Source organism: Canis lupus, chromosome 12 (genome assembly GCF_048164855.1).
Source record: "Canis lupus baileyi chromosome 12, mCanLup2.hap1, whole genome shotgun sequence".
Taxonomy (NCBI): Eukaryota; Metazoa; Chordata; class Mammalia; order Carnivora; family Canidae; genus Canis; species Canis lupus.
Window position 1 is genome coordinate 34,219,702 of NC_132849.1, and position 27,518 is coordinate 34,247,219.

Sequence of the window (27,518 nt, forward strand, 5' to 3'; positions counted from 1 at the left end):
CTCTCATGAATACATAAAAATAAAACTATTAAAAAAAAAAGAGTAAAATGTGAAAGTCCCTCTTTTATGCTTTAACTCTTCTTTTTCCCAGTGACAACCACAGCTAACGGTTTGGCATATACACTTCCATTTTTGTTTGTTTGTTTAATTAACTACAGAGAAGCACATACAAATACCCAAATGCAATATTTATATAAAGAGAATTGTACTATGCACATCATTTTGCAACTTCCCATTTATCAAATGCCTTAAGATCTATCCAAGTGACTACATATCCATCTACCATATTCCTTTTGATGGCAACATGGCATATTGATGAGCAAAACTGTTGTTGGGCTTTTTAGGGGGCTATAAAAAGCAATGTGCTTGAGTCCTTTTACTTATAAGTTGTGCATGGGCATGTTACATAGATCTTTCCTTTTCTAAGTACCTCTACCATATGATTGCAATGGTAGAGACTAAGGTTTGGAGGTAGATTCTATATCCATCCCATCTATGTGGATCAGAAGAGTATACAATTCAAGCATATAAATTATTTTTACCATGGCTGGAGGGGCTCTCAGGATACAGACCCTGGACCATTGGGCCAGTTACAGGTCATAGGTTTCCATTACTCAACCTTGGGCATAAGTAAAACATCAATCATTCTTTGCCAGATCTTTCCTGATTCACTCCGTTGCTAACCTGCAGGTCCTCAGAGTCCTGCCCATGGACTATCATAATAGCTGCCACTGAGTTCTTCCTAAGGCTCAGCTGCTTTCAAAGTGCTCTACATTTGACTAATTTCGCCTTCTGGATAGTTATGAGGTAGACAAAATTATTACTCTCATTTTATAAATATGGAAACTAAGGATAGACAGGTGAAGTAATTTGCCCCCACATACAACTAGTTATCAGAAGGGAGGTGGGAGTTGGTGGAGAGGTCAGTGTGGCCTAGGAGAAGAGATGGTTGTAAGTTCAATTCACCAGAAAGCCTTGTGCTTTTCAAATAATGTGATGCGTAAGAACAAGTACTCAGGAGCCAGACTGTTTAAATCCACATTCTTCTCATAACTAATTGTATTTCAGAAACCAATGCTGCCAACTGTCTCCAAAAAACTCCTTAGAACAAATGGATTTTATACTATCTTCATATGTTTACTAAGCTTTTATATCAAATCAGAATTATAAAAAGTGACAATCCTCAAATTCTGAACAGGACATGACTAAACAGCTTGTTTTGAAGTGCAGAAAATAGTGTTTTCCATGTAAAAAGGACAAAGTTTTCCAGGTCAATCCACAAATGATGATTTAATCAAGCCAATTGCCCATGTCAGGTAAAGAGCAAAGGAATAGTCTGTCCCTTTTCCTGGGCAAAGGACTGGCCAGAATGTATTAACGGATCTCTCCACTCCTCTAGCATCCCACAGACCCCAACTGGGCAGTCCACCTCATACAGCCCAAACCAGCCAAAGTGCCCTGAAGTTGAAATAAAATTGCCTTCCAATCCCAGTCTAAGCTTCTCCAAACTGAATGACTTTCCTTTGGCTTTGGGAGAGAAACAAACACTACTTTAATTGACAAGCACTTTAATCGTCCCCAATATTTTCTCTATTTTCAAATGGCTGCTGGTTGTCTACATGGATCTTCACGTCCCCTCCCCCCTTTTTAAAGATTTTATTTATTATTTATGAGACACAGAGCGAGAGGCAGAGACTGTGTGGGGAGCCCGATGCGGACTCAATCCCAGGACCCTGGGATCAGGACTGAGCCAAAGGCAGCCACTCAACCACTGAACCACCCAGGTACCCCTCTTCCTGCCCTTTATTCAGTGTTAAGCAAGCGATGTAAAAGGTTCAAGTAGTGTGAGGGGAAGATATTTGGGGGCAGGGGAAGGAAAGGAGATAAAAATTATTGATGGCTCACTACGGACAGACACTATTGCAACCGGAAACACATTTCCTCATCATTACCCATTAGTTAAGGTGAGGAAATAAGTCTAGGGAGGTGAAATAACATGCTTGGGTCCCACAGCTTTAAGGGACAAAGTGGAGATTTAAATCAGGAATCCCCAGTGCTCCTACAAGGGCACTCTTGGGCATGTGGAGTACCACACCACAGCCTCTAAACCCGTCCCATTTCCTCCACCCCCTATGAACTGTGGTTTTCTAAAAGCACGAAGTCTGTTTTTTCTACTTTTTCCATAATGGCTCTCATGGCAGTTAATAGCTGGGTATTTGGTGGTAACTGGGGGGGAAGGCAAGGGGGCAGAACAGGCACTGATTGTGTGGGTAGGCTGTTTATACCTGTGGCTTATAGGCATATAGTCTCATCACAGGTTTTGAAAGAAGTCATAATGACTGTGGGTGGGACCCGAAGATGAAAAGCACTTTAAATATTTTAAGTACAAAAAAATGGCAGAAAAATTCATAGGAGGCATTACTAATTTTTCCAGGCTATAACTAAAAGATCATATGGTTTACCTCTTTAGAATTCTACAGAAGAAAGATCTAATTTTCCCAGGGAGAAATTGAGCCATTCTGACCTCCGGTCATGGCCATGATCCAAACAGTTTATATAATCTATCTGGGAAACTGGAGAGAGTTCACATCAAACCTGGCAGTTACAAAAGGACCCTGTCTCATGGAATTACCCATGCTTAGCTCCTTCCTGTGGTTCAAAACGTTTCAGGGAAATAGTAATGTCAAGATAACCCCCTATTGTCATATTCTGTTATGTGTTAGAGCTTTAAATGATTTACCTCAGTTTTGTTTATATAATACTTACATATTCAGATATTCAAAATGAATCAACAGTGAAAATTAAGCCTCCTTCTAACAATCACTGTTAGCAATTTCTCTCTCTTTTTTAAGATTTTATTTTATTTTTTAAGCAATCTCTACACCCATTGTGGGGCTCAAACTCACAACCCTGGGATGGAGAGTCGTTTGCTCCACCAACCAAGCAGGTGCCCCACTTTTGCCAGTTTCTTAACATGGGTTTTAATACACAAAAATTGGTCAAAATAGTAGCAGAGCGCCATTTCACACTATTCTAACCGAGCCAAGTATGCTTCCTGTTATGACATATACGAAGTCTTCTTTTATCTTCAGCAATACTGAAAGAATCTACAAAAAAATTGAAAGACAGGGCTGTAAAAAGGGAACAAAGGGCCACTTGCATTAACCACGAGGATGGGTACACATATTAGAAAGCATTACTTGATATTGTGAGGGCTTTTTTCCAACCTCTCCTCTTCTGCAAATAGCTTGCTTTCCTTTTAAAATCAGTAATTCAATTATCTAGGGGCGCCTGGGTGGCTCTGTCGGTTGTGTCTGCCTTTGGCGCAGGTCATGATCCCTGGGTCCTGAGACTAAGTCCTGTGTCTGGCTCCCTGCTCCCTGCTCCGCGGGAGAGCCTGCTTCTCCCTCTCCCTCTGCCTGCAGCTCCCCCTGTTTGTGTTCACACGCTCTCTCTCTGTCAAATAAATAAATAAAATATATATTTTTAAAAAGCCTTAAAGGGACGCCTGGGTGGCTCAGTGGTTGAGTGTCTGCCTCTGGCTCAGGGCATGATACCAGCATTCTAGGATCAAGTCCCACATCAGGCTCCCTGAAGCGAGCCTGTTTCTCCCTCTGCCTCTGTCTCTCATGAATGAATAAATAAAATCTCTTAAAAAGTTAAAAAAATTGAAAAGCCTTAAAAAATAATTCAATTATCTAAATTATAGCATAGGAATGAGGATGTCTATCTTGACCCAATAACCAAAATATGTTAGACATTTTGATTCAAGCTTTCAGGAATGAGGATGTCTGTCTCGACTCAGCACCCAGAATATTTTAGACACTTTGATTCAACCTTTTTTGTGAAGCCTAATAAGAAAATGCTATTTAACGTTCTCAAGACATGTTACTAACATGGAGGGCAATACAGCACAAGCTAGATCACTGTAATCCGAGGGGATCTATTTGTTTTCTCCCTTTTAAGAACCTGTGGGGATAGTACTTTCTTCACTTAGACTCCTGCAGAAGTCACAGACTCCTAGGGATGGCTCCACTGTATGGATGCCCCCTCAAAAAATTGACACTTCCATGCTTACAAAGACACTGCTGTTTCCCAGGTGTCATGTCATGGCACGTGGTTCATTAGAAGTCCACAAAGACGCCTTGTCTTTTAAGATCCGTGTGACTCTTGGGACGCCTGGGTGGCTCAGCGGTTTAGCGCCTGCCTCCAACGCAGGGCGTGATCCTGGAGTTCCGGGATCCGGTCCCACATCGGACTCCTTGCATGAAGCCTGCTTTTCCCTCTGGCTGTGTCTCTGCCTCTCTCATTCTGTGTCTCTCATGAATAAATAAAATCTTAAAAAAAAAAAAAAAAAGATCCGTGTGACTCTTCTATTGGAATTAAAAGTGGTAAGGAGTGAGGGTAGGTGAATGTGTGTGTGTGTAGAGGTGCAGAGGGAGGGCGTTTATCTCCTGAGCAGTGATAAGGCAGAGATGGAAGAGGCGATAAAATTAAAAAAAAAAAAAAAAAAAGCAGATGCTGACAGCTTAGCATCTCCAATGCTTTGCTGGCTCGGAATTCTAGGCACTATGTCCAATTTTTCGACCCCACTGGGCAATTTTGCACCAGCCAAGTAATCTCTTTGTGATTCTGTGTCAGCATAGAAAATAGTTATGCTACTAACAGGTGACTCAGCGAAATGATTCTCAAGAATTGTCTTTTGTCACTCGTCAACCCCCTTGCCTTCTGACTCTGATGACAGAAGATCTGAACCCCCACCAGAGAAAACCAAGACCCAGAGTCTTCTGTTGACTTCTAACCATAAGCCATGTTACATGTCTAAAGAATCAAACAGATAGAAAGACACACCTAGAGGAAAACCTCAAACCTCCTCTAGCAGTTTTTGCCCCGGCCCCTTCCACTGAGCAAAGGGCCTTTATCTTCAAGCAGATTCCCTTCACCAACTTTATTTCAGACCTCATCTCCTGCCTAGCTACACGGTAGTGACATGAGAGCGCTGCATACATTTTCCTTTGCTGAGATCAAACTGCAACTGCAATTACTTCTGAATGCGATTATTTGGCTAATGTCTATCTCCCCAGCTGAAGAGCAAGCTCTGTGAGGGTGACTGAGGACCTTGTCTGAATGAGATAACTGAATGAACAGTTTTTGGATGCACAGATGAATACATCATCCCAATTGCCCATGGATTCCAATAAAGTGGAGGTTCATTCTAGTGGGAGACCTCATTGCTAGACAATGAGTGGGTCTTCCACTTTTCACTGAGCAGCCAGCCAATGCTGGGCACTATATTACTCCAGCCCAAGTAGCTAAATTGTCTGCACCCACTGAGCCATGTTGGAGCATTTCTGAGACACCAAGAGAAGGAGGCCTCCAAGAGAAGTTGATGAAGAAAAAAGGAAGTAGAAGAGGAAGGAAAAAAAAAAAAAAAAAAAGGAAGTAGATGAGGCAGGTCTTGATTTGTCCTTCTACAAAAAGAACCTGAGGGAAGAACTGGGAGTCACACCCCCTTCTTAGCCAGCTTTTCCTTCTTTTTGCCCTCGGGTTCAAAGATGGCTCCTGGGTTACTGGGGTTTTATCTTACCTTCAACTATTCTCAATTAATTAAAGCAAAGCCTAAATAGACAACCAGAGGCCATGTCCTATAGCTGTTCCCACTCATTCGTCTTTTCCCGGGCAATGGATGGAAACACAGAAAGTCGGCCGGCTGCAGGCACCCTGACGGCGACCAGCTCGGCGACCAGCTCGGGGCTTCCCCCTGGGTCCCGGGCAGCAGCCCGACCCAGGGGGGGTGAGCGGCAGGGCTGGGGGCCCGCAGCCCAGGCCGAGTTCAACCCACCTTCCAGCTCTGCAAAGCCGAGCACCACATCTGACGCCCTGCCCTGCCTGTCTTTGACCTCCAGGGCCGTAATGGTGCAGCCCCAGGAGATGATGTCCACTTTGAGCAGGTCAGACTGCAGCTGGAACTTCTCCACTGTCCCTGCCCCTGAGGGCAGGTCCCCGAACACGGCTCTAGTCACCGAGACCATGGGCAAAGCCAGGGGCGGGCAGCGACTCCCGGCCCCGGGAACTGCAGCCGCGAGGCAGGAGCGGGAGAAGTTTGCTGGAGAAGAGGCGGGACGCGGCCCAGGCCCCTCCCCTTCCTTGCCTAGATTCAGGGAGTGACCATTCCTGCAAAAAATATCCCCTGGCGACTTTCTGAATCTTTCCTTTGCCTGAGGGTGACAGGAAGGCAAAATTTCCAGCCCGTCTTTTCCTTCGCTAACTCTGGCTGCATTGCATGTTGGGAGTGGAAGTCTTTGAAAGGTGAAATTGCATCTTGGGGCCTGTAGTCTTTCTACGGGCCAAACCCAAACCCTGAATCTGCGGGATGCTACCCCCGTTCCTGGCACGCGGTTCTCAAACAGGTGCCAGTGAGCTAGCAGTGAGCTAGCTGTTCATTAACGTTGGTGGCAGACTTTCAGATGAAATCCTGGAAAACACAGAGAGCAGAATTAGACACAGACGAATGTGGGGGGTGGGGGTGGGGTAGGAGATTCTGGTTTTAAATGAACTCTTTGATCTCGAGGAGAAAGAAGTACAGAAGCGCAGAGGTGATTTAGAGAAAGGGCAAGTAAGTGCAGGCCACTCTGAACACTGAAGAGTCATTCTGTTTGTCCCACACAGTGAAGCTCTGGACATGCTTGTGCTGGCTGTGGACCTACAGTAGCAGCCCAGCTGGACAGAATCAAGTGTAGATAAGGTAGGGCTTGGTTCCATGGAGGTGGTCAGAGACAGCATCTGACTTTCTTTACCTCAGGGCTCTGGGGAAGGGCCTTGAGGATCTACCCCATTTAGTTCATGAAATCCAAAATTCCTTTAAGAAGGGATTAAGGGAGGGTTCCCTGGGTGGCTGAGTCAGTTAAGATCATGATTGAGGGTTATGGGATCAAGTCCCAGGCTCCCTCCTCCATAGGGGAAGTCTGCTTGCTTGGGGATTTTCTCCCTTTGCCCCTCCTCCAGCTCACATGCTCACTCGCTCTGTCTCTGTCTCTCAAATTAATAAATAAATCTTTAAAAAAAGAGAGAGAGGGGGATCCCTGGGTGGCTCAGGGGTTTAGCACCTGCCTTTGGCCCCAGGCGCGATCCTGGAGTCCCCGGATCGAGTCCCACGTCGGGCTCCCGACATGGAGCCTGCTTCTCCCTCCTCCTGTGTCTCTGCCTCTCTCTCTCTATGTCTATCATAAATAAATAACTAAATAAATCTTAAAAAAAAAAAAAAGAGAGAGAGGAAGAGAGAAAGAAGGAATTGAGGGAATATTTATTGAGTTCCCCCCTAAATGTCACATACTGTACTTTCATTATCTCTTTTCTACAAGCAGAAAAGGGGTGGTGGGAGAGGAAAAGACAACAGATCATGCTGTAGAGTGCCTCAAAATTACCTGAGATTTTTCAAGAATGTGTATTTACAGGCTTATTCCTGGAATTTCTGATTCTGTGAGTCAAGGGCAAGACTCAGGAATCTGCCCCTTTCATTTCCTAGGTTATTCTAATGCAGATTATCTGGGACCAGACTTTGAGAAATGCTACTTAACAGTTTGATGACTGATCTCTTGTGGGGTTTTTTTTTCCCCAAAAATAGGCTCTGATGCCATAAGACTAAGATAGAGCTCCTAAAGTCCTTAACAGGATTGTCATATAAAATACAGGAGCCTGTTTCTTTGCTAAATGTGTCAAATCTAGACAGTACTGGGCCTAGGAAGGAGGAGGATGCTGGAAACCAGAAGACATGTTTTACTTGACCACCTTTAGACTCATCTATGCTTGACACTGCTTTCAGTTTGGTTTCTAGGTTCTGCAGCAGGAATCCAACTAGACCGCAGTAAGCGCCAAAATGCATCCATGGTTGGAAAATGAGGAGAACTGGAATCGTGTTCCTGGAATCAGATGCTAATGCAACATAACTGTTTCTCAGCCCTCTCTGTCTGCAGTTTGAAGGAATATTTAACATTCTTGCCACAAGCCTCAATTCTCATTCATGAAGCAGGGGAATTGTGATAGCAAAGGAAAAAGAGAGCTTGCAACAAGCCTTGGTGAAGCGAAACACATAATAACAAAAAGACCCAAACAAGTCAAATTACAGACTGCCCCAGCCTCACACAATAGCCGATAGCGCTCTTGCGTGCTGCTTCATCAGAAATTCTCATAAACTCTGCAATCCTCATCAGCCCACTTCACATTTGTGGCTGATTCATATACGAGCCCTTTCGGCAATGCTGTGTTAGCACTGATGTCTCAGACTCTCTTCTGTGGGCAGGAAGACTGCATTTTCTTTTCTCAGCCTCCAGTTCTCAATGTTCTGCCAAGCTCATGTTGTCACAGAAAGAGATAAATGCATTTGAATGGCCAAAGCCAAGTGTCACTAAGGGAGGTATTGTAGCTAGGCTTGGTAGAAAATGAAACAGACTATGATGTCTCTCTAAGATGTAAGGGGACATTTCTTTATTTCACTTTCCTTTCACTTTTAAGGGCTTAACATATTGTTCTAACTAGAACTAGCTTGTGCTAGGTCAGCTGTCAGGCCTGAACCTTGACTTTTCTTACCAAAATATCCCATTTTCCTAGTGATACTCTAAAGGGATATTTGTACACTTGGGACATCTGGCTGGCTCAGACGGTAGAGCACGTGGCTCTTGATCTCAGGGTCATGAGTTCAAGCCTCATGTTGGGTGTGGAGCCTACTTAAAATAAATATATTAAAGGAATATTTGTGAACTTAAAAAAAAAAAAAAGGAAGAAGAGGCACCCTAAATCGAAGGAAATATTTTCCATCTCCAAGGTTGGATTAGGTCAGAAGTAAGATAGTAACTTTGAAAACGAAGCATTGTCAAATTCAAGGAAGTATTTATTTTTATTTTTGGAATGGGCACCAAGGGTGAAGTTATGAGGTAAAAAGAGAAGGAATTGTAACATTTATGTCAAGAGGAGTTGCTTAAAATAGATACCTTTTCTCTCAACCAGAGAGTGTGGTGCCAGGGTAGACAGGTAAAGAATAAGGTCAGTTTTTCTTCTTTGCTAGAGGTTAATCTCCAAAGTTGAGTGCTTGGGGTGCTAGGAATGAGGAGATCTGAGTCCTTGGACCCTGGGCCCTACCTCCTCATTCTGTATAGACACTGCAGGTGTGCTGCTCCTGGGACCCATCAGACCCAGGGCCCATGGAAATGGCTCCAAAGCTTTAAGCCGTTGACAAGGTGTTAGGCAGAGGAAAGTCTCTGAGCCATAATAATAAAACCAACTCACCACACCTCACAGTTTGTCTATAAAGAGACCCAGAATAGCTTCTTTTCAGTTGATTAGTTACCATCTTCCTGTTGGCTTTGTCATTGCTCTGAACTCGAATAGTGTTTATCGTCAGTTCTCTTCATTGGGCACTCAACTATGCAGTGTCTTAGATCATTCTTTATCTTTCCATGAGTACATTTTGTTGTTACTGTTTACTCAATTATTGGCTCGCTGACTTGATATTTTGACTCATACACTTTTTGCAACCTCAACAACACTATATGTGGTTTCAGAAGAAACCTACTCATCTGGAAGCTCAGAATACCTGGGAGAACCCCAACAGGATCACCAGAGGCAGAATTCTTTACACTTCAACTCACCTGTTTCATCAATAATTTTGGAGTGATTGCTGGGGAAAGTATGATGAGGGCAGGAGAAAAGTTGTTGAGGAAGATGGATTAAATTTTGCTGTATGACATGTTCATTCATCAAAGATTCATTAAGTATGTGCCAGGCACTGTGCTAAGCTCTGGTTGCCCATTGATATGTAAAACCTGATCCTTGAGACACCTGGGTGGTTCAGTGGTTGAGCATCTGCCTTTGGCTCAGGTCATGATCCCGGGGTTCTGGGATCGAGTCCCACATCAGGCTCTCTGCAGAGAGCCTGCTTCTCTCTCTGCTATGTCTCTACCTCTCTCTCTGTGTCTCTCATGAATAAATAAATTAAAAAAAAATCAGGATCCTTGCCTTCAAGAAGGTTACAGTCTTAATATGATACAATGCTCATCTCTATCTTCCAGAAAGCCTTCAGTAAAATCTTCAGAATTCATTACCAGTGTTGAATGAAAAAAAAAACACTGGGACTGGCCTCAAAGGAGTTGTAGTTTCAGGATTGCCCAGAGATGTTCAGCTTTATTAGGACTATTTTAGAATTTCCTAGCATCAAACACGGGGACTGGCAATTTTAGATGCTCAGTAAATAATCATTGAGTGAATACATGATGCATTCATATTTACAATGCTGTAATGGAAAACTGGCTCTGATATCAGAAAACCTGGGTCCAAAAGGCATTGGAACTTACTGGCCAGGCAATTTGTTCAACCACTCTGAACTTCAGTTTCCTCAACTATGAAATGGGAATAATATCCTATTTTTATTGGGATTGGTCCATCCGATTTTTATTAATTGGTTCTTAGTAAATATAAAGTGCTAAAAATGTACTGGCACCATGATAAACACCTCTAGTGAATCAGACACTGTTACCTGATACAGAAACTGAGACTTATTGAGGTTAAGTAACTTGTTCAAGGTCACATGATTTCTAAGTCAGGAAATCAAGATTTGATCCTGGGCACTTTGACTGCAGAGATAGGAGCATTTAACTACTTCTGTATATGCTGCCTGGTACTGCGGTCAACTGAGAACCTGGATTCCAAAGCAATTCTAATATATTACGCCAGTGTAAAATGTTCATCTCCTAATTTTTATGGTAATTACAAGTTTAAAAAATGAGTTTCTGGAATTAGGTCACATTGAGCTCAAGAGGGCATTGCATTCATTTACTGTAGGTTAAGAAGGGCCCAAGGAGAAGAGCTAGTCCTTGGCACCCATACACTCTGGAAAGGAGGCTCTCATCGCCTCCAGACCTGTTATATTGTCATTTGTTTACTTATTAGGTCTTCTGTCAAGAAAATGAAAGCTCCAGGAGAGCAAGAATTTTCACTGCTGTATCCCAATAACTAGAACAGATTAGAAGATCACTAAAAAATATGTGGGACAGGATGTGAAGCATCTCTTGTACATAGCTGGTAGGAATCTCAATTGATAAAACCATGTTGGAGGACAACCTGTCAATATCTAATAAAGTCAAATTGCATGTAACCCAGCAATTCCGTGTCTTGGAATATACACTAGATGATTTTTTGCATACAGGTTTAAGAATATTTATAGCAGTATTATGCGTAAGATACAAATTTGAAATCAACCTAAGTCCAGCAATTTGAAAATGGATAAAAAGATTTTGGTATATATCCATGTAACACAATATGACATAACAGGAAAATAAATGCACTAGGGACTCCACAGGCCTTCAGGCATAAATTTCATAATTAAATGTTTTTTTTTTTTGGGATCCCTGGGTGGCGCAGCGGTTTGGCGCCTGCCTTTGGCCCAGGGCGCGATCCTGGAGACCCGGGATCGAGTCCCACATCAGGCTCCGGTGCATGGAGCCTGCTTCTCCCTCTGCCTTTGTCTCTGCCTCTCTCTCTCTCTGTGTGTGACTATCATAAATAAATAAAAATTAAAAAAAAAATTAAAAAAAATGTTTTTTTTTAATATTTATTTATTTGACAGAGAGAGAATGAGAGAGCACAAACAGGAGGATTGGCAGAGGGAGAGAGAGAGAAGCAGACTCCCTGCTGAGCAGGGAGCCTGATGGATGTGGGACTCCATCCCAGGATCCTGGGATCATGACCTGAGCTGAAGGCAGACACTTACCTGACTGAGCCACCCAGGCGCCTCTATAATTATGTTAAGGAAGAAAAAAATAGTACAGAAGGATGCAGGAATATCATTTATAGCAAATACTAAACCTTGCAAAATAAGCTAGATCTCCCTGAATTTAAGCCATTAGTCTAGGATCATTTAGCTTGAGGGGGTTGTAGAACTAAGATTTTAATCCAGAGCACTTTCTACTACATCCTTCAGCCTCAGGTAAGCACTAATAGTCAGATATGTATTAAACCCTCATAGTGCTCTGGAAACCCTGTTGGTTGATCTTTCCTTAGTTTGAGTGAATGATGTTGCCAAGGGAGTGGTTTGGGGGGGATGTCTTTTCTTTCCCCTCACTTTTTGATATGAATAATAGATGTTTAATCAATGTCATGTAAAGAAGCTTCAAAACCAGTCCCTCATTCATTCCCTTTTACTTGATTGTGGCACCTATTTATACAAATTATAAAGCCTCAACTGGCCTGAGCACATTCTTTGGTTTTATTTTATTTTATTTTTTAATGTTTTATTTATTTATTCATGAGAGACACACACACACAGAGGCAGAAACACAGGCAGAGGGAGAAGCAGGCTCCATGCAGGAGCCCAACGCAGGACTCGATCCCGGGACCCCAAGATCAAGCCTCGGGAGGAAGGCAGGCGCTAAACTACTGAGCCACCCAGGGATCCCTCTTTGGTTTTATATAGAATGGATAAACACTTCGAGTTGTCCTTTGTAACAGCAATACTTTCAAGAATCAGAACTCTTTTAATTCTACAAGTTATAAACCAGCTCATGTTTGGCTTAGGCAAAAAAAGGAAAGGGAAATTATTATAACATAGTGAAAAGTCTATGAATGAATCTACCTTTAGGCATGGCTGGATCTGAGCTAAAACTCTGTCAAGAGAACTTGGTTTCGGGGCTGCCCGGTGGCTCAGTGGTTTAGTGCCGCCCTCAGCCCAGGGCCTGATCCTGGAGACCCGGGATCGAGTCCCACGTCAGGCTCCTTGCATGGAGCCTGCTTCTCCCTCTGCCTCTCTCTCTCTTTCTCTCTCTCTGTCCCTCATGAATAAATAAATAAAATCTTTAAAAAAAAAAAAAAATTAAAAAAAAAAAGAGAACTTGGTTTCTCTCTTCCTCTTGTTCTGTTTTCTGATGTGTTGGCCCCATTTTCAGACTGTTTTCTCTACCTATGATTCCTAGCATCTCCAAACTTATATTATCCCTAGACTAGCAATCTCAGGACATAGGAAGCCTCACAATCCCAAATAGCATCAACAAAATTATCCCAGTGTTGAATCTTACCAGGTTATGTGCTCTTCTGAGCCAATTGCCTGGTGCTTGGTAGGGTTGAGTCACCTCACTTATAGCAATGTGGGCTGGAGGAGAGTGGGGAGCGACTCTCTAAGGGAAGATCTAGATGCTAGTCTCAAAGTGAAAATGGATACCAAACAGGCAACAGCAGCATTTGCCCACCAAAAAGAGTCATGGGGTAATTTTGTCAGAGAATTGTGAATGAGTTAGAGAAATAAGAAATAAATGCAAAGGGAATTCTTGCAGAGAATTCAAGCACTTAATTTTTGACACATCAAAATACCTGTGTCTCAAGAAGAGCTATCAACACTTTGTCAGTGGTTTCGTAGCAGGTGTGCCACATCCTCACTTCTTATCTTTGTCCGCTTCGGTCTCCTGACTAAAGTGGTAGTGACGCAAACTTGCTTGAACCTTTCTCAACATCTTCAATCACCCTGCTGTTTTTCAAAGGACAAGAGCTGCCAACATTCTAGAAAGAACACGAGCTCAGACTCAGCCGAGCCTGAAGTAGATTCACCCCTGCCTCCTCCTCTTCTATGAACAAGAGAATTGCTCTCTGAGTTCGTCTGGACTCCCTCCCTCATAATGTGGAATCTTATATCAAAAAGCATGGCTGAAAAGAAGTCTTGGCAGAAAGTAACATTCAAGCATTTAAAACATTTAAAGATGATCTGACCCACATAAATGTGGAGAATTTGCTCTTGTGGTTTTGCCAGGCTGATTAAGTAAACTTCGATTCAGTATCTGTGATACCTGCTAACCAGTCATAGTGTGGTCTTAATTTCTCTAGGATACATGTTCAAGGGGTCCCAAGGGGCATATACTTCTTACTTTTATAATTTCTCGCTTCTGAATGGATCACATTTGGCTCTGCTTGAAAGATAAATTTCTGACAAGATGTGACAAGCATGTTTTGTTATTGTTGTTTTTCCAAATTAGAGCTTTGGAAAGTTACTCTTTGATTACTTAGAATTAGGTTTGGCTGCCTATAATGGAGATCCAAAATAATGGTGGCTCAAGAAAGATACAAGTTTTCTTTTTCCTCCAAAACAGTCCAGAGGTAGGTATGTCAAGATCCGGGATTTTAGAGATGCCTGGGTGGCTCAGCAGTTAAGTGTCTGCCTTCTGTCCAGGGTGCGTTCCTGGAGTCTGGGGACTGAGTCCTGCATCAGGCTTCCTGCATGGAACCTGCTTCTCCCTCTGCCTATGTCTCTGTCTGCCTCTCTCTCTCTCTTGTGTCTCTCATGAATAAATAAATAAAATCTTAAAAAAAAAAAAAGATCTGGGATTTTAAAAAATTTTTTTAAATTTTTATTTATTTATGATAGTCACACAGAGAGAGAGAGAGAGAGGCAGAGACAAAGGCAGAGGGAGAAGCAGGCTCCATGCACCGGGAGCCCGACGTGGGATTCGATCCCGGGTCTCCAGGATTGCGCCCTGGGCCAAAGGCAGGCGCTAAACCGCTGCGCCACCCAGGGTTCCCAAGATCTGGGATTTTACCCTATTTGCAAGTTAATAAATTACTGTTTCATGGATTCTGACTGAAGACACAGACTCCTGGGTCTAAGACAAAGGATTTCATTTCTCACTGCATAGCAAGCAGCATATGCATTCTGCTGGGGCTGGTTGCCTATGCCCCCCAAGAGTCACAGAGGCAACACAGAGGAACCAAGGTGGACGTGATATGTACAGTGGATTTACATTACAACTGGAACCTACCACTTTTATAATGAGTGGTAAGCAAGCCTGCTCTTTGTCTGGGAGAAGACGGATCTGCTCACTGCAAACTCAACCTCGAGAAATGGTTGCCTCCAGAGTAGGCTTTGAATTCTTAGTATACCCAAAAAGGATGTTCAGGGATGCTCAGGGCCTTGGTGGATTGCTTCTCTCAACGAGTAGTCCAAGGTTAGTATGGCAGCTCTGCTCAATGTGGTCATCTGGTACATAAGTTCCCTCTAGCTTGCTGCTTCACTACCTGAAGGGTATGACCTAAAGTCCATTTAGCTAAGGAAGTATGCCACCATGTCCACATTGAGAGTCACAGCTTGAAGGGGAGCATGTGAGGAGTGGGGGATATTGAAGAAGGAGCAGGCCCCTTCCCTTTGAGGATACATCCTGAAAGTTCATACATTACCTCCACTCATATCACAGTGGCTTATAACTTATTCACATAATTGTATCAAACTTCAGAATAGGTTGATTTTGTGCCAAATTTTACCAAATTGATCATGTCTCCCTCCCTGCAGGTGGGCAAGACAATCACTAACAAGGTTAACTTTGTTCTAACAGGGTCTTAGTAGAAGTCTGCCAAAAATCACAATATATTATTAAAAAAAAAAAGGCTAAGAATGAAGGCCCTTTTGAATGGTTTTGGGAATATCAGGTGGTAAACCAAGATGGGTGGCATTGACTGCTAAAACGGTGTGGCTTCTCCAGGAGGAAAGGGAAGAGAAAGCAAGGAAGGGAAGGTATAGCATCCTAATAACAAACACTGCAGTGCAGCTGAGACCTTGGGCATGAAGGCAGGACAGGAAAGCTTACCAGAAAAGCCTTTGTTTGGACTCTTGTGGCATATTCTGGTGGAAATAAATGGCTGAGTGAATTTATTGTAGCAACTTTGGGGCATGAGGAGAGGCTTGACTATTGATAAATAGGCAAAGAATCTGGGTAGATGGAAGAAGTCTTGCAGACACCACAGGACCTAGCTCAAAAGGTCAAGAGGCATATCAAGTGGTTTTAGCCAGAGTCAAGGTCAGTGAGCCCATAAAATGATTCCAGAAAATGGACTTGTGCCCTGTTCCAGAGAGAGCCCTTTCCTCCCTGGCCTGTTGAAGATTGCCCACTGGCTGTGGTGTGGATTACAATCAGCAGGTCAGAGGTCTGTAGGCAAATTCTGCCCTCCTTTGGGTAGATTTGAATAGGGAAAATTTAAGCCCCATTTCTGTTACTCTTCAAAAAGCTAACACTGAATTTAGGTCAGAGAATTGCAACAGACTTGGCCATTTCTTCTAGGCTTACCCACATTTTATAAAGAAGTGCAGTTGTACCAGGGCCAGGTGAAGTCAGAAGGAGATAAAATACGACAGGGCCTCTGTGTGGTTTTTTTTCTGACACTAAATGTATCATGTTTTTACAGATACCAACCAATTCTATGACACTAACTGGGTGCCCAACAATTCAATTCTGACACCCTTTACCTAGAGTTTGGGTCAGATCTCATGGGTTAGAGGGCCTGGTCCCATGGGCTGGCACACACACCAGTTGCAAGTGGACTATGAGGGTTTACCCTGACTACAAATTTGGGAGTTGCCATGAGTCCCTTCAGATCTGATAATTTGCAAGAATGACTCATAGAACTCAGGAAAAACACTTGACTTAGGTTTACCCGTTCATTCTAAAGGTTCTACTTCAGGAACAGCAAAGTGGAGGAGACACATAAGATAAGTTATGGGGGTGGTCAAGGTGAGGACTGGGGATTGGTGCAGAGTTTCCATGTTCTTTCCTGGAGTGCCATCTCCAAGCACATGAATGTCTTCACCAATCTGTCCTTTAGGGTTTTTCTCAAGGTTTCATTAGGTAGGCAAATTTGATTAAAGCTCTGGCCATTGGTGATCGAACTCAATTTCCACTCTTCTTCCCTCCCTGGAGGTCAAGGGGTGAGGTAGAAAATTCTAACCCTCTAATTACTTGGTTGGTTTTTCTCCAGACAGTTCTCAACCTGGAGTTCTTAGCCCCTTGACACAGCCCAAGGGTTGTTTCATTAGCATAAGACACTCATCACTTAAGACATTCTTATCATTCAAGAGAGTCCAAAGGTTTGGGGAGCTACGTGCCAGAAAGTAGAGACAGAGACCAAATATTTTTTATTTTCCCACAGCCCCCAACTGTGCCCTGCCACCCACTCTGTCTTCAGGGAGTAACCAAGGTCAAGGAGGAGGAAACTTTGGTGCACTTTAGAATTTCTGAGGACTGTATTAAAAATATAGATTCCTGGGTCTGACTTTCAGTGGCTCAGTGACTCTTCTTAGTCATTGAGGGAGGGACTTGGGTATCTGTATTTTTTTTTTTTTTAAGATTTATTTATTCAGGAGAGACACGCAGAGAGAGGCAAAGACATAGGCAGAGGGAGAAGCAGGTTTCCTGCAGGAAGCCTGACGCAGGACTTGATCCCAGGACCCCGGGTATCTGTATTTTTAATAAACTCCCTAAATGATTCCCATGCTCACTGAAGTTTGAGAATCATGCGTTTCCTTGAGTTGTACCCCACACTCCCAACACCATTCCTTCCAGAAGTATGTCCAATCATGCCCTAAACAAAGGGCCCCAAGTCTGACTGCAGGTTATGTTCTTCCCCTAAAGATGAGAAAGAATTACAAGTGGGTGCAGAGGACCCCAAGCCGAGGTCAATCTTGAGGATCCTGGAGAGTCTGCCTCAGTTTGGAATCAGAAACTCAGAAAAAGGAATCAGAATTAACAGTGGTCTGTGGCTGTTGGGTGCCAGGCTGTGCATTGTTAGGTGTTTTACCTAGTTTATCTGCCTGAGAGGTAATGACCATTGGTATTCTCATGGCTGAGAAAAAACAAGATTCAGGGAAGACTGTAGCAAAGGAGGCACAGTGAGTATTGACTCAGGCCTGCCTAGCTCCACTTCTTATATCAAAATGGTAAGTAACAAAAAGAGAACATATCGAGGGGCACCTGGGTGGCTCAGTTGGTTAAGTGCCTGCCTTTGGCTCAGGTCATGACCCCAGGGTCCCTGGATCAAGCCTCGCATCAGCTCCCTACTCGGTTGGGAGTCTGCTTCTCCCTCTCCCTCTGTGCTCTCTCTAGCTCTTGCTCTCTCTCAAGTAAATACATTAAAAAATATATTTAAAAAAAAGGAACATGTTGAGCTGGTACGAGCTGGTTGTGAGCTAGAGCCACTGCAGCCACAGAATAGAGTGTCAGTCACTCCATTATCACTGCTATGGAAAGGGCAGTGCTGATGCAGCATCTCTGCACAACCAGGTATGAACACCTTCAGTCCATACAGATGCTACTTACTGAAACAGTCATTTCTCAGATACATCTTGGGAAATCACCGGTCTTGCTAAATGTTTCCTGTCTTTTTGCAGAACTCAAATTCCTAAGGTAGAACCCAGCCAGCAGTTCTAGAAATTGCTGGGATCTACATTTCTCATGCTGATTATAACATGGTTGATTCCATCTTTGGCTGCTTCTGACATGAGGCGTATGCTCTGGACTAAGGGTCTAAGTCCTGTTTATATAAAATCAAAGTCCATTCCTGTTTCTTTTAAGGGGGAAAGGGGTCCTTTTCCAATACCAGTCTCTAGTATTAAAGAATTGATTGAACTAATAATAATAATCATGGGTCATTTGATGAACATAGACTGGGGCAAAGAACTGGAGAGTCTCGGGTCAGGGCCAGGTCCTCCAAAATGTACCTGCCTCCTAAGTGGGAATTATCTCTAGTGACCCAATTGCCAATGTCCCCCAGATCCAGTGCTGCCCATGGACGGTATAGGATAGAATCAACCAATGTTTGTATGTTTGACTCTGCTTTCATGGTGCTTCTGTATCTGAGGTGTATAATTTAACCGGTGCTATACCTATGTTTTGCAGAGAAGATGGCTTTCCTATTATTTTGTCCATAATTGATCTGGCCTTCTCTAGCGCTCCTAATTACATGGTTAGCTGCTAATGGTGGTGGTGGTGATTAGCTAAATGTCTGATTTGGTTTAAAGCATGACAATGCTGATAATTGAAATGATCTCCTTGGGTGTATTAAAAGATAAACTGAGGCATATTAAAAATTTAAAGAGCTTATTTGATTAAAAATCAACAAGGGGTGCCTGGGTGGCTCAGTTGGTTAAGCATCTGCCTTCGGCTCAGGTCATGATCCCAGGGTCCTGGGATCGAGTCTTGCATCCATGGGGCTCCGTGCTCAGTGAGGAGTCTGCTTCTCCCTGTCCCTCTGACCTTTCTCCCCATTCATGCTCTTTCTCTCTCACTTTCTCTCAAAAATAAATCTTAAAAAAAAAAAAATCGACTTGAATGGGCAGCACCAAACTGGAAGTGGTTAGGAATAAGACTTTTCTGGAGAAAAGGTGGAAGTGAAGCAAGGAATTATTGATTGGCCATAGTTTAGTCTGGTTGGCTGTTGGTGACTGGATGTCTTTAGGTTTCAGTTTCATAACCTTGAGGCATTTACGGGCTTAGATTTTGGTTTGCTTACTTAGGCTGCCATGGCATCAGGGTCACCTCAGTCTAATGGCCTCCTTGTTTAATTAATTAAATAGGTATGTTCAGTTTCTCTTGGCTAAAGATATTGTAATTTTCAGATAACCTCCGCCTTTGTTGGTTTCTTTTCCTAATATGGTGAGCAGGTGTTTGGAGAAGAGGGAGGGGTGGGGCTTAGGAGTCTACCACTGCAGGAAGAGCCAAGGTCCTAGGGTGGAGGGGGGGTGTCCTTTGCCTCCTCTGCTGCCTTGTCCACCTGTTCGCTATGCACTGTGCTGGTTCCTAAGTGGCAGGCTCCAGCAGTTAACAGCTGGCCCTTCACGGCCTCAGCAATGCCTCCTGGAACACTGAACCCCTCTCCCTGGCCAGCTTTGCCTCCCCTCAGCTCTCTCTGACTGTGGAACCTCAGCCTCTGCCTTGTCCTGCATTGGACCCCTACCCTGGGGGTCCCCCGCAGCCTCTGCAGTGGGGTCTTTTCTTTGTTCGGTTCCTAATCCTCTCTACAGTATTTTTCAAATAGCCTCCCTAACTGTGGCCTGCAATCTCTTTTTTCTTTCTTTCTTTAAAAGATTTAATTATTTGTTTGTTATTTATTTTATTTATTTATTTATTATTATTATTATTTTTTTATTATTTGTTTTAGAGAGAGAAAAAGAGAAAGAGAGCATAATCTGGGAGGGAGAGGGAGACACAGAGAGAATTCTAAACTGAGCACAAAGCCTGACTTGGGGCTCAATCCCAGGACCCTGAGATCAGGACTTGAGCTGAAATCAAGAGTCGAACGCTCAACCAACTGAGCGTGTGCCCCACTTTCTAAAACATCCATATCGGGACACCTGGGTGGCTCAGCGGTTTAGCGCCTGCCTTCAGCCCAGGGTATGATCCTAGAGTCCTGGGATCGAGTCCCACATCGGGCTCCCTGCATGGAGCCTGCTTTCTGCCTGTGTCTCTGCCTCTCTCTCTCTCTGGGTCTCTCATGAATAAATAAATAAAATCTTTAAAAAATAAAGTGGAATAAAATAAAACATCCATATGATCATGTCATTCCCTTCGAAACTGCTAAAAGCTTCTATTTTCTGTAGGATACAGTTTAAGCAACTTAGTCTTGTACACAAGACTTGAAAGGATTTGGCTTCAATTGGTTTCCTAACATCATCTCACCTTCTCCAGCCTCATGTACCCATCTAGCACATCATACTCTTTCGTGCCTCTGAGTTTATGGATTCTTTCATTCTGGAACATCTTTTTCCTTTATTCTTTGGGCCTAGCTCAGATGCTTCTCTGTTTCTTCTCTGTGTCTTCTCTGTGAAGACACTCTTTGTCTTCATTTGTGCACAAATCTCTAGTGTGGCACTTACCTTACTAGATCTGTAAGGAAGATAAAATATTTTAAATTAAACTAAGGTTTGGGACGCGTGGGTGGCTCAGCGGTTGAGCGTCTATCTTCGGCTGAGAGTCTGATCCCAGGATCTGGGATTGAGTCCCACATCAGGCTCCCTGCAAGAAGCCTGCTTTTCCCTCTGCCTATGTCTCTGCTTCTCTCTCTCTGTGTCTCTCATTAATAAATAAATAAATCTTTAAACAAATAATAAAAATAAACTTTAAGGTTTAAGCAAAATACGATTCTTCAATAAATAATAAATTAACTCAAACTCCAATTAACTATAAATGGTCTTTTCTATACATGAGAAGCAGCCCCTGGCCATTAAAATAAAACCACTTTGACACTGACATATTTAAATCATTTTTAAATAGTCTCATAATTGGCTGGTTAGGAGTGCTTTTGGTTGCAAATAACAGGGTACCTGTTGGCAATAGCAATAGCAGCAATATGTTAACTCAAAAGACTTTTCTTTTTCTTATGAGAAATCCAGAACTGAGCAATCCAGCGCTGGTATAGCCGCTAAGAAATGCTGATGAGGACCAAGGCTTTTTCAGTTTTTCTGCTCCACCTTTCTTAGCTTCTGGGCTTTTCTCCTCATGCTTGTCACTTCTTGTCCCCAACTGGCTGTTGCACCTCATATTTACCTTCTAGGCAGTTGGAAGGGGAGAAGGCAACAGAGATGAAGTTGTACCTGCCAGTTGTATCTATGAATCTGGAAAGTGACACTTTCCTGGAAATCCTGGGTAATTGAGTCCAGTTTGTGTTGTATTGGCCAGAACTGAATCATATGGTCGCTCCTCACAGCAAAAATGAAAAAAAAATCAGGTATTTTGCTTTCCAGCCACTACAAAAGAAAAAGGCAGAAAAAGAGGATTCTATGAATGGCTTTGGGGTTGCTAATCCCGTGTCTATCACGGGGCTATATTGGGTTAGATTGTCCATGAGATCAATTATAAAGAAGCCCTGATGGGAAGTGGGGAGAGAGCGTGTTAGGAAAAATCTCAGGTCTGTACAGCGTATATTCACACTCATGCAGCCGTCACCCAAATCTAAGATTGAAACATTTTCATTATCCCAAAAAGTAACCTCTTGCAAGTCACTCTCATCCCCACCCGCAGCACCCCCAGGACTAGGCAACCATTATTTTGCTCTCTGATAACAAATGTTTAAAGGGGGATTTTCTGCTAGGAAGTCAGTAGAAAGCATTATAAAAATGAGCTGCAGAGTAGATACCTAGATCTAAATATATCATGAAATGCAGTTCATCTGCTGTGGTAAGAGTTTTTTTTGTGTGTGAAGGAAATGATTCATTATCTCACTCAGTGAAGGAATTTCTCTGCCCCTCATCCCTTTCCTCACTTTGTCCACAAGTATCATGCTGTTTTCTAAATCTTGGCTGTTTTCTATTCCAATCTCTCTTCAAGTGAGACTTGGAAAAGACATAAAGTAGATATAAAGTTACAAACTCAAAACTGGAATTGAAAAACTCATTGGGGGAAGGCTTTCATTTTTTTTTTTAAGTTTTTATTTATTTATTCATGAGAGACACAGAGAGTCAGAGACACAGGCTCCACGCAGGGAGCAGGACGTGAGACTCGATCCCGAGGACTCCAGGATCACGCCCTGGGCCAAAGGCAGGCGCCAAACCATTGAGCCACCCAGGGATCCCCAAGTGGAAGGCTTTCATTAAAAAAAAAAATACAGGGATCCCTGGGTGGCGCAGCGGTTTAGCGCCTGCCTTTGGCCCAGGGCGCGATCCTGGAGACCCGGGATCGAATCCCACGTCGGGCTCCCGGTGCATGGAGCCTGCTTCTCCCTCTGCCTATGTCTCTGCCTCTCTCTCTCTCTCTCTCTCTGTGACTATCATAAATAAATAAAAATATTTAAAAAAAAAAATACAAAACACGTGCCCTGTACACCCGCCCCCCCCACCCCCCCCACCCCCCCACCCCCCGCAGTCCTGAAGAAAGCCAAACAAGCTGCTAATTGATAGTGATAACTGGAGGCAGGTGCCTTTTCTTCTCTACTTGACCGGGTACAGCCTGTCCCATTTAAGTGCAAGAGATAGTATCACTTATCTACTGAAATGCAAACGAGCAAATGCACCTAAGACGCAGAGTAATTGCTTTCACTCTTGTTTGCAGCATTCCCTCTAACTGTCATATCCTGCTCTGCTGGGTCCCTGTTGTACCTAGATGAGAGAGAAAACAGGAAACGAGGCAGGTACTTTGCCCGGGCCAACCACCTTCACCAAGGAATATCCAGGGCTAGGGCTTTCTGATCAGATGTTTGGGGGATCTGTGGAGAAAACCAGAAAATTTGCGCCAGGTAATACTGAAAATAGAAAAATTGTGCCCAAATAGAAGTGGGAGGAACGTTTCCATGAGCCAGCTTTTGAGATGGGGTTCCAGATCACGTAGAGATCTTAACCCTGAAGACCGCAGATTTGAATGTTGTTCATTTGGTTTCAAACCCAATCAAACTACCCAGTTTCTTTTCCTCTCAGCTCTTTTCTTTTCTTTTTCCTTTAATTACCATCACTAGAGCAGAAAAATGTTTTGTATCAGCTTGCCGTCAAAAAATGGTATGTGGCTACGTTACTATGTGAATTTTATGCTTGTTTTTAACTTTATTTTCTGAGATTTAAATACATCAACTGCTGAATGGTGATTTAAAAACCAATAATTTCACCTTTGAAGAAAAGATAAATCCCTATTTTAGAATCTTTTTCCAATTTAAAAAGTTTGGAAATGAGAAATATTTCCAGTTTCTAGAACTGCAAGGGCATTCTTAATAAGCAGCTTTTTTTATTTGCTGCTATCTTTCTTATTGTTATTAAACTTTTGAGGCAGGTGAAAAAGAGTAGAGAGTAATATAATAAACACTGAAGTTTCAAATCCTTGCTTAAGAAATGAAATGTTACAAATAAAATTATTTTCTTTTTTAAAGATTTCATTTACTCAGGAGACACACAGGGAGAAGCAGGCTCCCTGTGGGGACTTGTTGGCCTGTTGTGTGGGTCTCAATCCCCAGACCCTGGAATCACACCATGAGCCAAAGACTCAACCACTGAGCCACCCAGGTGCCCCAAAACTGGCCCTTCTGGGTATTTTTTCCCTACTTCATTCCCCATCTTTCCCCACAGAAGAGCCAAATTTCTGTCTGACTTTGGCTTTTACTCTCAGATATGCCTTTATCATTATAATCTTTATTTAAAACAAGACAAAAGGACCCAAATAGAGCTGCTGATGCTAAGCACCACATCACCAAACCGAAACCGGCTCTCCCAGGAATGGAATCTTTTTTTTTTTTTTTATTCACAAGAGACACAGAGAGAGAAGCATAGACACAGGGAGAAGCAGGCTCCATGCAGACAGTCTGACGTGGGACTCGATCCCAGGTCTCTAGGATCACACCCTGGGCTGAAAGCAGCGCCAAGCCACTGAGCCACCAGGGCTGCCCCCCACCCCGCCAATGGAATCTTAAAACAATCCGGCATCACCTGATCAGCAGTAGTTAGGTAATCTGCCTGATAGATCCCTGCCATCCCCTAAAAAGTAACCATGCAATTACCATTCCCCGATTTGCCTAGTACAACCTCCTTGTTCCCAGTAACCTTCTGCCTATAAAGTCCCTTATTTTGTACAGCTCTTCAGAGCTACCTTCTATCTGCTAGATTGGATGCTGCCCAATTCATGAATCATTAAATAGTTAATAAGATCTTTAAAGTCTACTCAGTTGAATTTTTCTTAATATCCTAAACAAAAATTAGGTTTGTCTACATATTTTAAACTTTTCAAGATGGAGGCGCTACAATTCCGCTGTCAGTATTGATTTTGGGAAAACCAAATAGCTGAATACCTACCGAAAGATCAGTTGTTGAAGTAAAAATGTGTAATTATTACCGCAAGAGGAATATGCTGTAATAATTGACAATTGTGAAAGCTGTTAATTGTATAATTGTTAATTGTGAAAGCTGTAAAAAATACTAAGAACTTTCCAATGGTTAAATAGAGAAACAGTTGGGGATCCCTGGGTGGCTCAGCAGTTTGACGCCTGCCTTCGGCCAAGGGTGTGATCCTGGAGACAGGGGTTCGAGTCCCACGTCGGGCTCCCTGCATGGAGCCTGCTTCTTCCTCTGCCTGTGTCTCTGCCTCTCTCTGTGTGTCTCTCATGAATAAATAAATAAAATCTTTTTAAAAAAATAGAGAAACAGTTAATACAAATATTTACTACATTGGCTAGGCAATTTTAGGAAGAATAGAGTTTTATCATGTCAGTAAAGGGAAATCCTTAAAAAATATAATAATACAAGTCAGAATAATAGAGATTAGATCCTAATTTTAATAACTGTCCAACTTTTTATATACTAGAATCCAAAACATTAAATAATCTTGGGGGACATCTGGGTGGCTCGGTGGTTGAGCGTCTGCCTTTGACCCAGGGTGTGATCCTGGGGTCCCAGGATCGAGTCCCACATCCGGCTCCCTGCATGGAGCCTGCTTCTCTCTCTGCCTAAGTCTCTGCCTCTCTTTCTCTGTGTCTCTCATGAGTAAATAAATAAAATCTTTAAAAAAAAGGTGCTTCTTATTTTTATTTTTTTCATATGCTTTCTAAATCTTTATGAACTCAAAAGAGCACCTTTTGACTCATGACTCTCAAATCAGCAACTCCAGTCTTGTCCTATCTCCCAGGCATTAGACTTCTATCTCCATCTGCCTAATAACTATTCTAAGTAGAAGCTTGGGTGTGCCACTGCCACCATATGCTTATCCTATTCAAGACAAAGCTCACTATTTCCTCCTCAACTCTCTCCTTAAAAAAAAAAACAACAAAAAAACCCCACATCTGAGTGTCATCGTTAAAAAAGTCTTGGGCATACAAACTGTTCTTTACAAAATATGAACGTCTATTTAATAATCTAATTCTTTCTAATTCAGATGTAATTTCTTCTTATAAACATAGATAGATAGATAGGCTGGCCTTTCCAGCATTGCTCTAGAACAGGGATCAGGAAATTTTTTCTGAAATGGGCCAGATAGTAAATATTTCAGGTTTTGGTGGGCCATATGGTATTCTTCACAACTACCCATCTCTGCCATTATAGTTCAAAAACAACCACAGAGTGTGTATGAACACGTAGGTGTGGCTGAGTTCTGATAAAACTTTACTTGCAAAAACAAGCAGTGGGTCCATGAGTCATAGTTTGCTGACCTTCTTCTAGAATGTCAACAGTTGTCACATAATAAATGATTATTTGCTTCCTGGACCATCCTGTGCAGAGCTGTGCATCTGAGAAACAGCTAGGTTACAATTCTGCACATTAACAGTGCAATTTGCTGTACCTGACCCTATTTATAATTTGGGTGTAGTATTGTTCCATGTTTTCTCTGACTGTAATTTTTTGTTAATATCGTGTGTCTCTCCCAGTGAGCATTCCCAATGGTCTTGCATTATACTTCAGTATCAGATGCTCTGGCCAGTAGCTACTCTTTAGTCCCCTACCAAAGTGAACTTTTTGTAAACCATGTAGCCGATATTTTAAGTCAGATATTTCTTCACAACTCTTCTATCCTAAATTTGGCAAAAACTGGCCCAGAGCCCTAAATTATTTGTATGATTAGCTATGCACCATTTACTTCTTGTGTGATTTTGGCAGATTATGTAATTCTTCTGACATTCCATTTGTAAAATGTGACTAATACTACTTACTATATAAGTTTTCTGCAATGATGAAATGAGCCTATGTATATCAAGGATTTTGTGGCCAGGCACATAGTATGTGCTTACTAATGATGATGATGACAATGATAGCAAACACATTGTACTTGCTATGCATTGTTCATGTGCCCTGTTCCTGTACTGACTTGAAGAAATCTTATAATAATCTTATACATAGGTATTAGGGTTATCCCAATTTTACAGGTGAGAAACTGAGAGAAAAGGAGGTCACATATCTTGGAAGTAGCAAAGGCTGGATTTTATTTTATTTATTTATTTACTTTATTTATTTTTAAAGATTTATTTATTTATTCATGACAGAGAGAGAGAGAGAGATTGAGAGGTAGAGACACAAGCAGAGGGAAACGCAGGCTCCATGCAGGGAGCCCCACGTGGGACTCGATCCTGTGTCTCCAGGATCACACCCTGCGCCAAACGCAGGGTATGTGATTTATAAATCATATAAACTGCTGGGCCACCGGGGCTGCCCCCAAAATCTGGATTTTAAAACAAGGCAGTCTGCCTCCAGACTAATGGCGTAATAAATAAGAACATGCTCTAATTCCTTGATTTTTTTTTTTTTAATTTTTTTTTATTTATTTATGATAGGCACACAGTGAGAGAGAGAGAGGCAGAGACACAGGCAGAGGGAGAAGCAGGCTCCATGCACCGGGAGCCCGACGTGGGATTCGATCCCGGGTCTCCAGGATCGCGCCCTGGGCCAAAGGCAGGCGCCAAACCGCTGCGCCACCCAGGGATCCCCTAATTCCTTGATTTTTATAGTGCTGCACTGTATATCTTTGTTCTTATATCTTTGTCAACAAATTAGAATGTTTCCTTAAGATTCTTGTATATATTCATTTATAATATGAAATCAAAGTGGAGGGAGACCTGTGTTGGGGAAAGGTCCTCAAGAATTTAACACTATTTCAGTAATTCCATGAGAGGAGAGACCCCTCCACATTTGCTACTGAAGACCTCTTATTTCACATTTAAGTAGTTTGAAACAGGGGCACCTAGGTGGGTTGGTTGATTGAGCTGCTGCCTTGGGCTTTGGGACAAGATCTCAGGTTTCTGGGATCTAGTTCCACGTGGAGCTCCCC

General features: G+C 42.7%; 1 protein-coding gene across 3 annotated transcripts in view; it reads right to left on the reverse strand.

The window, feature by feature from the left end:
- The window catches only part of GALM (galactose mutarotase), a 110,095-nt gene that overhangs the window by 45,243 nt on the left and 37,334 nt on the right, over positions 1-27,518 (reverse strand). Inside the window, exons 1-2 of one of the 3 annotated variants that reach the window (XM_072770475.1) lie at positions 5,843-5,965; positions 4,079-4,337 (exon numbers count right to left, since the gene is read on the reverse strand). In XM_072770475.1, coding sequence (XP_072626576.1) covers positions 4,079-4,106 — 28 coding nt within the window. In that variant the 5' untranslated portion in view covers positions 4,107-4,337; positions 5,843-5,965. Of the gene's footprint in view, positions 1-4,078; positions 4,338-5,842; positions 6,249-27,518 lie in introns of those variants that run through there. The other 2 variants (XM_072770476.1, XM_072770474.1) reach the window with 2 other exon arrangements.